We start from the raw sequence: 17,488 nt of genomic DNA, 5'->3' as shown, positions 1-17,488 counted from the left end.
ATATTTTATTAGCTTATAGCTTTGCCAAAATGAAGGGATCAAAAGAGTGAGTTAAGACCCAAACAACTCGATAGATTTATAGTTAAAAGAAGCACCAAAATTTGAATCAAAATCACATATACACATTCGTCTGTACCTTAAGAATACATCATGTAAATAATTAAACATCTAACTATGTACCTCCTTGTGAACCTAAATTAGTAGCAGCTGTGGAAGAGTCTGTTTCCTCTTGACATCAAAAGGCAACCCCTTAATCACATGGAGGAGAGATATAACATTCTTGTCTGTCTTATGTTGATCAGTCAGAAGTGGAGGTTGCTGCGTCAGCGGCTCTCTGCCGCACCATCTCCTTCACAGCTGCTCTTCGTCTTGAATCTGCCTGTTGTTGCTTTCTACTAAAATGAGCTCTCAACTCTCTGTCACAATGTCACATCATTAGAAAAATCATAAACTTTTCTTTAACAGTCATTTTTAACTAGTAAAGCAGCTCCATCAGTTAGACACTATGAGAGTTTCTAAAAGAAAAAATCTATTAATATTATTATTATTAATTTATATTCCAATTTCTTTAAATCTGTTAATATACTAAGAGAATGACACATGTCTTTTGAGGTTCTTAACGGTTCTTAAAAGTTGTTATATGAGAACTTTTCTTGGCTATCTCTCTTAATTTTATTAATTTTTCTTTTCTTTTATTGGTGAGAACTTTATTTAGAACCCCCTTGATGGGGTTGCTAGATTCACGCACCTGCATTTGGGTACTCTACACTGTGGATCTCTGCAGTTTCTGGCGTGCATTCTTAAGAGGGCCCACATTCTCTTACAAGGAACGCAGGAGTTTCTGTTCTTGCATGCAACACCATGCCTGAAGAGAAGCTTAATCATGCGACACCTTGGATACTGGCACTGCGCCGTGAAGCATGTCATCGCGTGTAGAAGCAGGTCTGTTAACTGCAAGTGCCAAAAACTGTATTAGCAAATGAGGAAAAAGGAGAAGCAATTTTTGAAAGAAAAATTTAGTTACCTGTGCTGTCTGGATTTGACTAGTTTGTGTGTTCTGTACCACAGAATCAGTCCCAGATGGTCGGCTAATGAGGCTGTGTGGATGGTTGATGCCCTTTGAGTAGCAACCACTGCAAACTTCATAGTCAGGACAAACCTCGCAGCGCCAGCCTTGAGCAGGTTCAAGCTCTTGCTGGCAGATGGCGCATGCTGTTGGAAATGCAGGGACGGTTGGGTTGTGGAGATGATAGAGAATCATCATGGAAGAGTGTTTTGCTCGCCTCAGTGTGTCGTACTGGTAGTGGTTTCCTTGGCAAAGACTAAGGAAAGCTTGCCTTGTATCAAAGAACTCGCTCTCAAGGATGTCATCACTGTCCTTGATCTCAGTAGGAACGTCTTCAATAGCAATCTATAGAGAACCAAAACCTTGTCATTGTTCCAAACCAACATGAAGATTAAACCAAATGTCTTAAACAGATCAGAAACTTACAGGATATAGTACATGCTTCTCCCTCTGGTTAACTGGATGTCTCTCCTTTTCGACACGGTTCTTTTCCAATTCATGACACCTGTAGTAAAAGAAGAAAGCTTGTGAGATGCAGCCAAAGAGTGTGATAAATCTTATAATGATCCAACGTATACTCTCCACTAGTTCAGTGGAGAAAAGTCTTTTGGCTAGAAATTTCTACAGCATTTTGAAATTGAAATAGTTATGTAAGATACTTACTTGTCACAAATCTGAAAGTTCTTACACTGGTGGCACACCCATCGATGGCCAGACACCATGAGAGTGCAACAATGCTTGCAGCAATGTTGCAAATGAACCATGATGAAATCTTCCTTCATTGGGAGGATGATCTCACCCAGCTAAAGAGAAATAAAAAGAGCAAACGAAAAGTTAGGTGGCGAAAATATTATCTCTTACCATAACACAGAGAGAAAGAGGGAGACTTACTTTATGCATTAGAAGGAGATCCTTTGAGGCATTAACAGAAAGGTCCAGGTGACCTACTGCTTTAAGAGCCCTTTTCGATATGACCTTTTTGGGCATTACTTTTCTGTTAGACTTCTTACCATCTTCTTCTTGGCTCATTTGATCTATTAGATCCTCGGCGGCGCCTGGCCAGTAGTCCCCATCAAAATATGGCAGCCTTGCTGCTGTCACCTTAGCTTTACATTCAGCAGACTGGACGAAGAAATGATCATAGAAGTTTGTACATTCTACAACCACTTTTTCCTTGGCCGCTTTCCTTAGCATTGCTAAATACCTGAAAAAGTAATTGGTTTAATGCATCGTGGTGAAAAAAAACAAGTAAAATATCATTACATACCATTCCCTTAGTTTGTCAGTCTTTGGTGTTTTCTGAATCTCAGGATGACAGTAGAGAATGTAATCTTCACCCTTAAGAGGAGGGCACGCCCATATATAGCAGCTTGAGAACCCACGCTTCTTACAGTAATCAAGATAACCAATCTGCAAGGCCATTATTGAAAGGACTTGTGAAGCAGCAACACAAGGGGCCTGGAAGCAAAACTAGGAGCAGAAGAAAAAATAGCTTACCAGAATCTCATGGTATACAAAAGTACGGAGAGCCTCCCCAGACACAGTTCTAACGTCAGGTCTGAAGTACTTAACCGAGTCTAGATAGGAAAGGTACACACGGCGCTGATTGGGAGAGGCGGAATCTGTTCCAAACTCTTGAACGTACATGCCGAATAAGCAAACTTCAACACCTTCAATCTTTTGAAACAACAGAATGGCCTGAAAGCAAGAAAGAAAATTGCATGTAAGTTAGCATAGGAGCTGATAGTCAAGAGGCATCTTGCAGTAGAAGGACAGCATGATTAGAAAATAAGAACCAAGAAGTTGTACCTTAGACTTGTAAGGGAACTCTGGTGCGTAGTTTTCTTCCCTGAAAATGTCAAGGAAGCGTGGCTTTACTTCTAATATTTTGTCGACGGATGCAACAACTCTGATAACAAGTGAGTCGGCTCCTGGGACCTGATACATCAATAAAGAAGGAATCTAGATTGTTATCTTTCTAAACTCTAGCTATATAAGGAAAGAGCACTAAATAAATAGGTGGATTTTCTTAACATCAACAACCTTTTTTTTTAAAGGCTGGTTAATTATGCTATTACAAACTATCAGAACCTCATTACATAAAAGATTCTACCGTAAATAATTCTACATGATTTACGAAGACTCACGTCTCAAACATCAGCAGCTCTAAAGAACTATTTTGTATCTTTCTGTAAGCCCAAATTTATATTTATCTCCATAAATCAACATCATATGGTTGAATGTGGCAAGAAACATAAGCATAATTTACCTCGTCGTAGCTTTTTCCTTGAAGCCTAGCCCTCTCCTGTCTTTCCTGCTTCAGTTTCTTAAACAACCGCTGTTCTAAATGGTTGCTAAGATTACTGGCCGGCAAACTTTTTGCCCCCAGAATAACACTTTGTGAAACTGGCTTCCTTTCTCCTTGCTCCACCTCTTGTATGTAGCAATTAGGACAAGTGTACTGAGCTTGCCCATGATTCCTACGACCGTTGAACAAAGCACAAATCTGATGCTGCCACGCTTGACATTTATCACATTGCACCCACTGCACATAATATCATTACATCAGAAACAGAAAAACAAAAAAAGAGTAAAGCAGCATAGCTTCAAAAAAAGCTGAAAGAGGCGTACCGATTCTTCAACCTCCTCATCGTTTTTCTTTTTCTCAAACCTCGACTTCGGCACAGGAGTTCCATCAACGGTAACGGTGTTCGCACGCGTTTCATTGTAGCAAGGAATGCATACATAGTGCCGTGACTCACCAACCACAACAGTGTAGTGCATAGCGTTTCTCTTGACACGTGCACCACAAGGTGTGCAGTATATAGGTGTTGGCTCAAACGCAAGCCTCTCAACAGCACATAACTGGCAGGAGTTTTCAGACATGGAGAGTCCCATTGCTTTGTTTTTCTCTGCCTTGGTTTTACTCTGAAATAAAGATTCAGACAACATCATAAAGAAAACATTTTCTTGGTAAATCTTTCTTATCAAACAAGAGTTGCATCTAAGAGTTTGTCAAAGCTTACCTGGCCTACCCACTGACGAAGACCGCGGATATGCTCCTCTACTTGCTCTGGAGTGAACAGCTCTATCAATGAGACTCCCTTGATCTTTGACTTACCGCTATTAGACGCAGCTACAGACTGTTCCACTTTCTCTTCTTTAGGTGCGCTTAGTTCCTTCATACGTTTTGGTTTCTCTGCCTCTGGTGAATAAACAGTCTCACCATTCAACGAAGAGTCTCCAGCATGTCTTCTCATGGAGGTATCTTTGCAAACAGGCCTCTCCAGCTCACGGGAATCAGAACTATCTGCATTCATCGGCACATCACTTTGTAGACTACTATACTTCTCTTGCAAACTCATTGACAAATGAGCTTTACCGACACCAACAGATCTTCTCTGTGGGATGCTGTGTGTGTCAGGATAAGCAAATTGAGAAGGTTTCTCTACTTTCACACGCTTAGGAGAAGGTTGCAGATCATCAACAATAGAGGGAGCTTCAGAGTCTCTTCCACTAGAAGCACGCATAGACTGAAAGGTTTCCTTGCGTCTATGATCTAAAGGCTCAGCTTGTCGGAGGAGGGCAATCTTCTCTTTTTGTTTCTCCTTGAAGTTTTTGACATAAACACAGACTGGACACGCTTCATTCCCGCAGTGCTTATTATGATGAATCAGTTTCCGGGTTTGAAGACAATACTGATACGAGCAAGCAGGGGCCTTGCAGTAGTTGATATGTTTCAGTAGCGTTTTGGCAGTGAAACAATACTTGCTTTCACAGGTATCCTCCGCTGCGTTGCATTTGCGAACATGTAGCAGGAACAGAAGCCACCGCCTCTGGTTTATATAGCTTGAATCACAATCTTCATTCAGCTGTTTACTCAATGTGTTGCTTCCTTCGGGGAGATGTGGAGCAACAGTTTGGCAGTTTGCAGACTCTCTTACAGACAAACTATCATTACTAGCTTCAAGCAGCATAGGTAACCTTTGACATGAGTTTACCGCAAACCTTACTCTCTCTCCATTAGAATCTTTTGATGTTTGTGTCAAGATCTGAGAAGATGTACGCCACTGACCTATACTTGAGACTTGCTGCACTCCAACTGAGTGGTTTTTCACATCTTTCCATTGTGGTATCTGCTGTGTCTGGTGAGTTTGTACACTCTGAGCACCAACATACTCATCCTTGACAGTGTTCTGACTGTACTGGTTTTGCGACTTGGGTTGATCCACTTGATTTATAGCCTGTAGCTGAGAAGCTTCATTGTAGTAGTCTGTGCGAGGTTCGTGCTTAACTTGACTAACAAAATTTGAAGCTCGCTGAGATTGATGATAAGCATTGTTGTTCAACAAGTGATCTTGTTGCTGGTATTGACCATGATGAGCTGCCTGGTTGAATTGATTTTCTACTGGTTGAGGACTCACCTGAGCCAAATTTTCTTGAATCCGATTCTCAAACTGTTGAGGTAGGTGACGTTTCATCAATGGAGTCTTCTCCACTGCGTGTAAGCTTGACTGATTACTACCAAAGGAAACATCAACTCTCATAGGATTCATATCCACAGCATTTCCCATTGAGCCAGATGATCCATAGAGATTCCCGGTCCCAAAAGCATCAGAGTTGCTCATTGAGTATCCTTCAGATGAAGAAAAAATGCCATTAGCGTACCACTATTGAGTTACATATACTAACAAGAGAGCATTGAACAATTCAAATAGCAAAGGAAAAATTAGAGATAATTACTGTGAACATGTGACACCTGCTGCAACTGATCAACAGGCTGCTGCAAAGGCTGGGATGAATTTGAAAAATGAGTGGAACTTATGACCCCTTCAGAGCTCATGTTACCATTAGCAAGCTGAAAACTATTCCCACTCATCCCTACACCAGAACTTTGAGGTGTATTGATCATCCCAGACGCATTCTGGTGCATATTTGACCTGAAACCACCTCCCATCTGTTGATCACTGTTGTAATGCATACCGTCATTTGAAATAACAGCATGTTGCCTCCCAACAGCCATAAGATTGCCACCATCTCCATTTTGATGAGACTGATATACATCAGTATTGTTAAATCCAGGAGTAGGAATCATCTGGCCATTGTCATTAGAACTAACTGAGAACCCCGCAGATAATTGCTGGTGACCATTAATCATTGAACCTGTCAAATATAAAACAATCAGTACAAACTTACAGGTATATACAATAGAATCATACATCGGATTATTACTGACATTACCTCCATTCATGCGAGTAGTTGGCATAACCCTTGTTGCATCTGCTAAGTTATTACTACTGTTGAAGGTGCTCGTATTCACCATAGGGGTGGCTGTATAACTTTGACGCAATCCAGTTGAAACCTCAGGTGTCTGAACAGTCATACCGACCGAGCTTGAGGGATTAGCAGGGCGTGGACCAAACATTTGTTTCAGAATAGAGTTTATGCGAGCCTCAAAATTTTGGAAATCTAAGTAATTCTCCTGTGACAAAAAAAAAGTACCATCAAGAACAATGACCAAAATATAATATGACACAGACTATAAAAATGAGAAAGATCAAAACTGGAGGTACCTTTGAGGTAGCCGTTTTGTACATTGCATTTTCTAACCGTTTTGAAACCTCAAATAACTTTGCCTTTGAGGCATCATCAGTCTTTGAAGGCTGCCTCTGCTGTAACCAAACGTAGCTGGAAAGAATATGTCAAGTAAATAAGGGTCTTTTCCATATACACAACAAACATTAGATCACTTCAACAAAAAATGATGTTATTTCAGCTGCATTACCAAAGTAAACCACAAGACTGGGTAATTAGATGGGTGTTTCATCCTCATAACAAAGCAGACGTTGAAAAAAAAAACAGTAAACTATTACTGTCTAAGTGGTATATGCACTAACCACATACACTAATGCAATGTTCAAGAAATCGCTAAGCGGAGTATAAGTGCTTTATGGAGGATTTTCGTTTAGGCGGGCGCTTAATGCAATAAAGAATCTTTAATTGCAAGAACTTTGGAATCAGATAATTATATTTTTTACATATTAAATACTTCTGTATAACATATATATTTTTTGTCTGTATTAATTTAGTTTGGTTAATTCTTGCTCGAGCTGGATGATGAAAAATTATCATGTTCGGTTTCCTCTGGGATGGATCCATAAGAATTCACCTATCCCAATAACAAAAAAAAAAACAGATTTGAAAAAAGATTTGCCGACTAGGCGTATGCCTACGTTTGCCTATGTCGTTTTTTAGAACACTCACTAATGTAATGTAGACCAAGCAAGAGCGACACCAAAACAGCATATGCAAACAAACAAAGAAACAAACAATTCTTACATTCTGTTCAGCATCTCCTGCCGCAATTTGATACCATCTTGGTTTACACCATTAGCCATATTAGGCTGAGACGAAACAACAGAAGCAGAACTCTGCATTTGTCCTGGCTGAGGAAAACTTCTATGCTGTCCCTGAGCCATTCTCAAACACTTTATGACAAAGTGTGTGAAGAAGCTATGGAAACAAGATCATCACCACGACAATAAGCTAAAGCCTGTAATAAAAAAACACACACACATTGAGCTCGCTGAAATGTAGTGAGCAAAAACGAAATTAACACACAAAACAATCTCAGTTAACACCACCACCTCGTGAATTACGCCTTACGAAAAGAGAAAACTTCCTAATAATATTAAAATCATCCATTACACAACGAATTATCAGAACTCAATCACCAACCCTAGCTCGAGATCAATCAAAAATCAATAATTGAAAATGAATAAACCTGAAATTCGTTGTGGGAATCGGCAATTCGCGAGAACACGACGGAGATCTTAGCCGGAAAAATCGATGCCGAATTGGGTAAAAAAAAGCGGCGGATGACGAAAGAAAGACGACGGAGAGGAATGGTCGGTGGGCGTAGGATAATGACGGAGCTATAGCAAGTTGTGATTTTTTGGGCAAAAAAGGTGATTATTTTTTACCAAACGAGTCATAAAAATCATTGATTTATTTCTGAAAAAAGATCTTTTCGAAGCATCAACGGACAGAACATAACAGCCGGAGTTTTTACCCAATCAGGTCTTCAGATGAATCTCATTATTGTTTTCTCTCTCTGTCGTAAGTCAATCAAAATAAAGTCAAGTGGATATTACTTTACTTATTAGAGGATATTTGGATATATGCCTTACCATAAGATTTTATTTTGAAAATTATTTAAACTTTGAACAAGACTAAATTATCCAGTTTGAATTTTTTTCATTATTCTAATATCCAAATTAATAAAGTTAATAAGTATGTAAATAATTATCTAATTTGAATTTTATAATTATTTAGTATTTAAATATAGATATATCAATATCAAATGCTTGGTCAACACTAATAGCAACATTAAACTTATGAAAATTAAATTACAAAATATTGGTCTGATAATTTGAATGTATGAATTTTTTTGTGTAAAAAATTATATTTTTCTTAAAATTTTGCTTCTTCAGAGTTTTAAATGTGTTCACATAGATGCGTATATATTTTCAATTTTAAAAAAATACTAGATACTGACCCGCCATTTCAAATGGCGGGTATTTTACCTATTAAAATGTCATTTTTCAATTTTAATATTATTTCTAATTAGATGAGGATGTGTTTCAATAGTCTATTTTCTAATATGGTTTTATTTTTATAAATTGTAATTCTAATTAGTGAAAGTATGTGTTTGAATAGTTTATTATCAAATATGGTTTTATTTTTATAAATTGTATTGTAATTTATTTGTTATTAGTAAAATTGTGTTTACACATATTGGACTTCAAATCCGTTGTTTGTTTAATTCTTAAATATATCACATATATTAATTTGTTTAGTTCTTAAATGTATAATCTCAACTTTAAAAATAAAACAGGCTTTTTATAATTTTAAGTATAGATATTTTACACAAATTGGCATAATGGATTAATATATTTGTTTATCTCTTAAATGTATAATCCCTGTATAAAAAATAAAACAATATTTTTAATGATTTTCACTAAATATATTTTAAACAGAATGGGCCTAATGGGTTAACAATGGTTCAATTTGGGCCTATCGAATGGGCTTTAAATTTATGTAAATCATTAAAGGTATTTAAAAAAAACAATGGTATGTTTTGTAATTTTTTAAAAAAACCAGGGGCATAATCATAAGAAGGATTTTGCTTTAATAGTATAGATATTAAACTATTTAAACTAGATTTTGACCCGTGCAACCGCACGGGTGTTTGGTTTTATTTTTCTATACATAAATTATTATTTTAGAACATAAGTGGTATATATTTTTAATGTTAATCATATACTTAAATATTTATATAACTATTTCAAATATAATAATTTTATAATTTACATGTTATAATTAATTAATTGTTTAAACTATATGTATTTACCACTTCTTATTATATATTTATCTTACTGTATTTGCATTTAGTTATTAAGCAAATTAATATATTAATGAGAAAATATATTTAAAAATTATTTTGTATTTAATTTATGCTAAAATTTGACCCGTCTTTCAAACCTGAATTTCTTTTTACCAATATTAGATAATTTATTATTGTATATATAAAAGTCTAAGATATGTTAATTTTTAGATATGTATTATATAGTTTGTTAATTTTAAGCTGTTCTATCATCATATTATATTTTAAATAAATAATTTATATTTATGAAAATAAAATTTATAAATTGAATATAATTTTATCATATTTATTTTAGTATAATAATTATATTTTAACATGATCATGACTATAAAGTAGATAAAATAGGATATAATTTATTTATTTTCATTTTTAAACGATAACTTAAAATACATTAAGTTATTGTTTAAATTTTTTTACACAGATTTATTAGAATTTTTAAATATAATATATCAATATATATTATATTTAAAATGAAAATATATTATGATTAAAGTAGTTACAAAGATTTTATATTATTAACTTTAAAGAAATACATGTTAAATTTTATACATGTATTATATAGTTTGATAATGTTAACCCATCTTACCAACATATTAGATTTTATTTTTGAACATAAATATTTTATAATTACGAAAATAAAATAAATAAATATATAAATTTAATACAATTTTATTATATTTAGCTCAATATAATAATTTTATTTTAATATGATTGATTATGATTATATAATAAATAAAATATTATAGATTTTTTTATTTTTAATTTTATATAACTGAATATATTAATGTATAATAATATTTTAAACTAATTTCAAAATTAGCAAAAATATTTAAATATTATTTCGAAAATAAAGATCTTGTAAAAATCTTTTTAAACAGATTTGTTAGAATTTAAAAATAAATATATTTATATTTAAAATGAAAAGTTATCAAAAGATATTATGATTAAAATATTTTAAAATTTTGATTTATTATTAGTCTGAACTAAAATGTAATATGAATTTCTATGAATAGGTCCATTAGGTCCATTTTTTTTAAAATCACACATGAATCAAGGTTGTGACTTCTGTTTTAATATATAAGATAGGATGTTATTATCTAATCCTTATTTGTATAACAGTTTACACGAGGTGTAAATAAATAATGTCTTCAGTTATGAACAATATAGATTCATTTGCATAATCATATATTTTTGGTAGTGATCAATACTTCCAAGCATTGTGGTTTGGGATGCCAATGTCTGTTAATTGGCTCTCTGAACTTCCTTCTCCGTAACTCTGTGATTCTTTGCCACTCTTAGTGAGTTGGCTTAGCACAGCCCTGAGAACAATCTGATCCGAGGAAGGTTTGGACAACGGGTTGGGGTTCTTGGAGACAAAGCCGGATTGGTTGGTTTGGTTCAAATTGGAGAAGCAGGGCACTTGCTGGTTGATGATGTGGTGATGGTCGAAGTTGATGTAAGAGTCCATCGACACAGAAACAGTTTGGTTTGAGCAGCTTCTCATGTTGTTGTCTCTGTCGACTTCGTTGTTGTTCTTGTGAAAAACTCTACACAATACCCACTCTTCCTGTTTTGTCCAACAAATAATAAGACCATAAATTCAATATTTTTTCAAAATATGGTTAAGAGAGTAGATTTTTGTGCCGAGTCAAAGATCATCTTAGGTAAGCCACAAATAAATCTTTGTAAAATCGTCAGCAAAATCCCTTAAAAGATAGATAACATTCAAGTTGAATGTGAAACAAAGATAAAGTCAAAACTTTTTCCATAAGTCATGGGGTAATATGATTGTGACATCCCCTAAGGGCTTGCTTCATGCTTAATTTGATACTTACATCCAAGAAACATATACTACGTTCCAAAATGTATTGTTTATTCAAAATGACTATAAATTAACCAAACAAATAAAATTATTGAAGCTTTGAGTAATCATGATCTTATGATATGGATCTTGAAACAATAACATGAATAAATAGAGACTATAGAGTAATAATTACCTTTAGAGGATTAGGAGGGTGGTGAAAAAATGTTCCTTGGAGACGAAACTCATGCATGACCCAATCAGTTTTACGACCTTTAGGGGCTCGACCTTTGTAGAATACAAGTGTCTTTCTCATGCCCACAAGACTACCATTTCTGTGGATTGATCTATCTTTACCGGTGGCTTTCCAATAACCGGTGGCCGTAGCTCGGTTTGTCCTTTGTCCCGTTGCGTATTTTCGATCTTTTTGGCTGTAAAAATACCATTCTTTACATCCTACTCTCGCCGTTTCTGTACCAAAATACATGACATTTTGTATATACTAGTAGAAGTTAGGCATTGGATGTTTTCAAAATGTTAATGGCGTTGAATGCTCTTTCTATTGCACTTCACATATATTTATTGATTTCAATATTTAATAAAGAGGGGTATTTTCTCTGATATATAATGGATATTTTAAGATAAGATATAATGAGAAAATTTTATGATAAGATATAAAGAGAAAATGAGAACTCTTTCGGAATTTTTTTTTTATCTTTTAATGTCTTTATCTTGATGATGATCATGATGTATTCAATAATATCCAAATGAAAATCGATCCGCATCATATCTTAACGAACCAGGTTCCCAATTGCCAAGCATCGAATAGGCATTCAACACGTATGCATGATTAGAAAATTTTGTTTTTTTATTATACAACATTGTTTTTTTTAAAGCTTAATATATACGTTTAGTAAGTGTATGACAGCCATCAATAATTGTGCAGTTAAATAGTCTTTTTCACAACAAATTAGTAAGAAAATATACTAATTTGCAGGTGGCTCGCAAGTTGAACTTTGTTTGTTTTGTTGGTTAGTCAACATATGATGATCTTGTTCTTGTACTCGTAATATGGAAGAAACAACCAAAGATCATGTTGGCCACAAGAACTACGCATTATAACATGCTTAATTACGATCGAACGGTTAAACTATATGATTGATGAGTTGAGAAATTCTTTGTGTACACACACATATATAAGCGTCATATTAGTCTGGATCCCTAATTCAAATGTGTCTTACAAAAAAAAAATAGAGCCAAAAAAAAACTTACGAGGAATGTCCCAAGGCTCGCACTTGTTGAGATCAACCTCGATCAAGACAACTGGTTGGTAGAGGCTACGAACGGTTCTTTTCATTAAGTAGTCGCAGACGAGCTCGTCGTCTCTGGGGTGGAATCTAAACCCAGGAGGCAAGTTAGCCTCAACCATACTTATACTGCCCTTAGTATCTTCTTTAACCTCCATTTTCTGTTTGATATCTAAAGATTTGCTTAAGTAGTGTTTATTAATCATCTGATGATAGGTTAATATATCTGTCAAGAGGGGAAAGAGAGATGGAGAGGAATAACGGGGGTCTTAATCACGAGATAGGGAAGAAGAACGGTGCTATAAATAATTAAGAAACCATAAAGTCAACATCGATAATATTTTCTTTTTGTTCTTAAACAAAAAAAAAAAACTGCAGATTGGATACGGAATTGAGAAGAAAACGTTACGTATCTGATAAGGTGAAGTTATGCATTTCTGAACCCACGATGGTTTATACTATAAGTCTAACTTGTTAGAAGATGTTTATGCTCAGTTTTGTATTTATACTCAGTTTTTACAGATTGGTTTATACTCAGTTTTTTAGTAATAACAGAATGAATAGTGTTGTGTGAAATATTAATTTAACATAAGCATTTGATCTATTTTTAATGTAAGTTAAATATTATATTATAAACTATAAAAAATATTATATTAACGATTTTGCAATCAACAATTCTACTGGTTTCTTGTAAAGATATTCTCTATAAACGTAACTTGTGTTCAGTCATCTATGAAAACATTGATGAATATTCAGTAAAACCAGAATTAGTGAACTAAAAATGCTTCCACAAAAGATGACAGCTAAATCTATAATTACTTTGTGGGTGTGACAGCATTAAATAATTGGATGTTGTAGGACAGAAAATTATTTGTGTTGCCACAAAACAAGTAAATATTGTGTGGCCATAAGTACAGAAGTAATTACAACTCGGACCATTTATAGTTTTACATCTGAATTTACGTTTCGTCATAAACATTTGAGTAATCTCTTATTGTCGTTTGCGACTTAAGGTAAACTAATAAATCTATATATGGAAGCGATGATCGTACCAACTCAATTATGGCGAGACAAAACCGTGGCTTTGACTTGTTTTTGAAGTATACCTCTGAACTAATATTACAGATTCTGACGTACTTGTACTAATAAATTTGGTAGTAAACATACACAGAGATGGACTGAATCAAAAATATGTTCTGAATCATAAAATATGTTTTTTATAAGAAGAAAACTCTATACTAATGTATTTGGGCCTTTTAACCCGACCCGACTCGATTTTTTTACGTGAAATTATTGGATCTAGTAAATGAAGACACGTGTGTGCTGTGTATGTGTGAATCTGAGCTGAGTTGTATATATTGCTTGTCTCTGTCACTGCCACTTCTCCGCAAACCCTAAAAACACTCTCTCCCTCTTTCTCTCTCTCTCTCTCTCTCTCGACTGTAAATGGCGACGGTTTGCGTTAGAAATGTTGGTACTTCGCCGGAGAAGAAGCTATCAACGGCGACTTACTCTTGTAGAACCTCCAAAATGTCAGTGATGAGCCAAAAAACTCAACCGTCGGATCCTAAGTCAGAAAACGAAGATCCTGTAGACTTTGAGTTTCTTCTCGAAGATCCGGTGACAATGCTAACCGCCGACGAGCTTTTCTCCGACGGCAAACTAATCCCACTTAAGTTTTCCGGCTCGGTAAGTTCGAGGGAGAAGCGTATAACAACGTCTATTAACACGGCGGCGAAACCATGCCGAAGATTAGAGATGGAGAGTGCTGATCCTTACGCCTTCTCTCCTAGAGCTCCTCGTTGCACCATGAGATGGCGTGAGCTTCTAGGCCTTAAGAAACTCACCAAAACGCCAGAAGAAGCGTCCTCACCGCCGTCGCGGTTGTCTTCTTCTACTCCAAACCCCAAAACGGCGTCGTTTAGGTATTTACTCAACCGAAGCTTCAAATCTTCTAAGGACTCGGACATCTCGGAGACGTCAACGTCCATCTCCTCTTCACGTCTCTCCCTCTCCTCATCCTCTTCCTCCGGCCACGACCTCGACGACGCTCCTAGGCTCTCTCTAGACCACGACAACAAACCAAACAACGCTCCAAACCCGTTTGCTCAGTCACGTGCCCACCACCACCATCTTAGGAAGCTACGACGTCATTCACCGTCTGATAAAACGACGGAGAGGGTGTTAACGGTGACGGCGGATAGTCCGAGACTAAATGCTTCGGGGAAGATCGTGTTTCATGGGCTCGAGAGAAGCTCTAGCAGTCCCGGTAACTTCACAGGCGGACCAAGAATGAAGCATCACCATGGGATGCCGAGATCTCAATCTGCTAATGTGAGAATCACTCCTGTTCTTAATGTTCCTGTCTCTTCCCTCCGTGGTGGTGGTTCGATACCAGGTCTCTCCTTTGGCCAGCTTTTCACTTCTTCGTCTGGGAACAACATTACCAAGAACCGTACCAAGACTTGAACCGACTAGCTAAACCGGATTCAACTTGTACTTGTACCGGCTTTAGTAGCAAAGAGCTTCGTTTTAGTGGGGGTGGTTTCATCAGATGAGGTTAGATTTGGGTTCAAAATGTAAATAAAGAGAAATATATGATTTTCTATTGTGGTTCTGCATGGAGCGAGTTGTTCGAAACTGGAGAAAACAAGACAGTCATTAAAATACTGTAGCAAGAGTAAGAAGTGCTTCCCATGTTCAGAGGGTTTATATTCGAAGATATTAAACCACATGTTTAGATAATATAAAAATGTTTTGGCTCGTTATCGACGTACCATTGTACTTTATTAGTAATTTAGTATCATACTTGTATTTACACTTCAGGGGAGCGACAGCTTTTGTTAATTTTATCTTAACCTCCCTATAAAAAAAGGTTAATGATTCTGCATGTTAGAGACAATCCAAAATGCAAATCTTCTCCGTATCGGCTTACTTCATCTACTGCACCCGTTTAGGTATTATTTTATAGTCAGTGTCAACTTAGTGTAATAATTTGAGTGAAGAGACAGCTTTAACTGTGGTTGGTCATGTGTTTGGTCCAGATCAGGTATTGCTACATATTTGATCTCCAATGCGTATATTATTGCATACATTAATTAAGGTGGTCAAATGGTATGCGAGACCTGATAATGTGCTAAACTATTTTTATTGATTTTTTCCTTGAAACAAAACCACATTTATATAAGAAAGAAAAAATCAGATCCAACAATATTTTTTTTAGGACTGGCTGGAATACCCGATAAAATACATGAAGAATGCATATATCATTTGTAAACCATGATAAATATATAGATTGTTATAGACTAGACATCTATACTATTAAAAGTGAAGGAGTTTTAAAAAATCTACCTATGAAAAGTTATTGGACCCTTTAATTAAACTTAACTATTTTTTTTGGTCTCACCTTATATTTCTCTAACCATGCAATAGTCAATTACCTTATATTTCTCTAACTATGCAATAATCAATTACCTTATATTTCTCTAATTTAGTTTAATAACATATTCTAAATATATATATTCTAAATATATTGTTATAATGATTTTTGATAAGAATATATTATAGATGCAATTGAAAATTTATATTATTAAAAGAAAATATTTTTAAAAATATTTATAAAAAAATTTATAACATCTATATAAAACTCTTTATTTTTTATCCTACCATTAACTACAATAACTATAAATAATTTAAATAAATCCTATTATTATTTCTCATTTTTTATGATACACTTCTCTAATTATTTTTCTTATTATCATCCAATGTTATTGTTGTTATTCAATAACGTTATATACATCATATATTATGCTCAAAGATGGATATATAATATTTAGATATCAATTATTAAAATGAAAGCATATATCATACAACATATTATATCATGTCATCTAACATTATATAATTCTAAATATTTACAAAATCAAATTTAATAAAAAAAACACTTTAGCAAATCATTTGATTAAACAAAATTATATATATTTACGTTAAATTATTTTTTATTACATTAATATATTAGAAGTTTCATTCATCTCTTAAAATATTATTGAAGATTATTTTTTTCCTACCATATAAACCAAATGCCGGGTCACACTTGATTGCATGTTTTTTCGAAGTTTGCATGCTTTAAATTAACGAGTTTTCATTAAATCTAAACCAGCTTAGGCATGGGCATTCGGGGTCCCAATCGGGTTTCGGTTTTATCCATTCGGGTTTTGGTTTTTCGGGTTTATCAAAATCAACCCCATTCGGGTTATATAAAATTTCGGTTCGGGATCGGTTCGGGTTATATCGGGTTCGGGTCGGAGTTAGTAAATTTTCAAAGAACCGGTATAACCCATTGTACTTTCGGGTTCGGGTCTCAATCGGTTCTTCGGTTTAAAAATATATGATTTGTACCTATTTTGTAACTAAAACATAAATGAAATCGGTTCTTCGGATTTAAAATACATTATTTGTACATATTTTAACAGCCAAAAACATAAGTAAAATCGATTCAAAAATAAGAAAAAACATTAAACGTAATTATTCAAAATCAAACGAAAGATAAACATAGTTAGTGATAGAAAGAAAACCTGATAAATGAAATCATAAAACAAAAACTAAGTTCTCATGAAATGAGAAACATTATTCAATGAAAACAAAACCAAAATAAAAAAAACTTTAGGCTTCAACTGCCATATTCCACCATCAACTTTCATGTAATAGATAATTTTTTTAGAAGTTCAATAATATCTTAAAGTATTTTGGATACATATTAAGAATTAAGATCATATTTAGTAGAAGTTTTTTTGTGATTATAAATGTTTCGGGTTCTATCGGATATCCATTTAGGTCCGGGTTCGGTTCGGATAATACCCATAACCCAA

General features: G+C 34.7%; 3 protein-coding genes across 3 annotated transcripts; 1 reads left to right on the top strand and 2 right to left on the bottom strand.

Annotated features, from left to right (window-relative positions):
• Positions 1 to 51: 51 nt before the first annotated feature.
• On the bottom strand, positions 52 to 8,145 carry LOC106390489 (histone acetyltransferase HAC5). The gene is made up of 17 exons (XM_013830961.3): positions 7,851 to 8,145; positions 7,406 to 7,619; positions 6,640 to 6,754; positions 6,308 to 6,548; positions 5,810 to 6,229; positions 4,093 to 5,702; positions 3,698 to 3,994; positions 3,336 to 3,611; positions 2,876 to 3,004; positions 2,564 to 2,764; positions 2,334 to 2,476; positions 1,958 to 2,270; positions 1,730 to 1,869; positions 1,493 to 1,571; positions 1,025 to 1,411; positions 749 to 951; positions 52 to 416 (listed from the first exon to the last, which is right to left on the bottom strand). Exons 2-17 carry the CDS (start codon positions 7,543 to 7,545, stop codon positions 299 to 301), a joined length of 4,812 nt encoding a protein of 1,603 aa, XP_013686415.1. The 5' UTR covers positions 7,546 to 7,619; positions 7,851 to 8,145; the 3' UTR covers positions 52 to 298.
• A 2,455-nt stretch (positions 8,146 to 10,600) lies between these two features.
• On the bottom strand, positions 10,601 to 12,984 carry LOC106395207 (NAC domain-containing protein 21/22). Its single transcript, XM_013835719.3, has 3 exons — positions 12,586 to 12,984; positions 11,510 to 11,784; positions 10,601 to 11,079 (listed from the first exon to the last, which is right to left on the bottom strand). The coding sequence occupies exons 1-3, from the start codon at positions 12,824 to 12,826 to the stop codon at positions 10,714 to 10,716; spliced, it is 882 nt and encodes a 293-aa protein (XP_013691173.1). The 5' UTR covers positions 12,827 to 12,984; the 3' UTR covers positions 10,601 to 10,713.
• Positions 12,985 to 13,422: 438 nt separating this feature from the next.
• BNAA03G32540D (uncharacterized serine-rich protein C215.13) lies at positions 13,423 to 15,440 on the top strand. The gene has a single exon (XM_013835776.2). It carries the CDS (start codon positions 14,067 to 14,069, stop codon positions 15,087 to 15,089), a length of 1,023 nt encoding a protein of 340 aa, XP_013691230.1. The 5' UTR covers positions 13,423 to 14,066; the 3' UTR covers positions 15,090 to 15,440.
• Positions 15,441 to 17,488: the final 2,048 nt, after the last annotated feature.

The sequence above is a fragment of the Brassica napus genome, chromosome A3, assembly GCF_020379485.1.
Source record: "Brassica napus cultivar Da-Ae chromosome A3, Da-Ae, whole genome shotgun sequence".
Classification (NCBI taxonomy): Eukaryota; Viridiplantae; Streptophyta; class Magnoliopsida; order Brassicales; family Brassicaceae; genus Brassica; species Brassica napus.
The sequence above is the reverse complement of the archived record's forward strand: the minus strand, read 5'-3'. Positions and strand labels throughout refer to the sequence as shown.

Bases quoted from the DNA above. Each gene is read 5' to 3' on its own strand.
- LOC106390489 (XM_013830961.3), bottom strand. From the start codon at position 7,545: ATGGCTCAGGGACAGCATAGAAGTTTTCCTCAGCCAGGACAAATGCAG. The intron at 5,703-5,809 runs GTAATTATCTCT...CTTCATCTGAAG, and splicing joins GCAGGTGTCACATGTTCACA to GATACTCAATGAGCAACTCT. The intron at 1,572-1,729 runs GTAAGTATCTTA...CTTTTACTACAG, and splicing joins AACTTTCAGATTTGTGACAA to GTGTCATGAATTGGAAAAGA.
- LOC106395207 (XM_013835719.3), bottom strand. From the start codon at position 12,826: ATGATTAATAAACACTACTTAAGCAAATCTTTAGATATCAAACAGAAA. The intron at 11,785-12,585 runs GTAAGTTTTTTT...ATTTTGGTACAG, and splicing joins CGAGCCTTGGGACATTCCTC to AAACGGCGAGAGTAGGATGT. The intron at 11,080-11,509 runs GTAATTATTACT...TGGACAAAACAG, and splicing joins ACCCTCCTAATCCTCTAAAG to GAAGAGTGGGTATTGTGTAG.
- BNAA03G32540D (XM_013835776.2), top strand. From the start codon at position 14,067: ATGGCGACGGTTTGCGTTAGAAATGTTGGTACTTCGCCGGAGAAGAAG.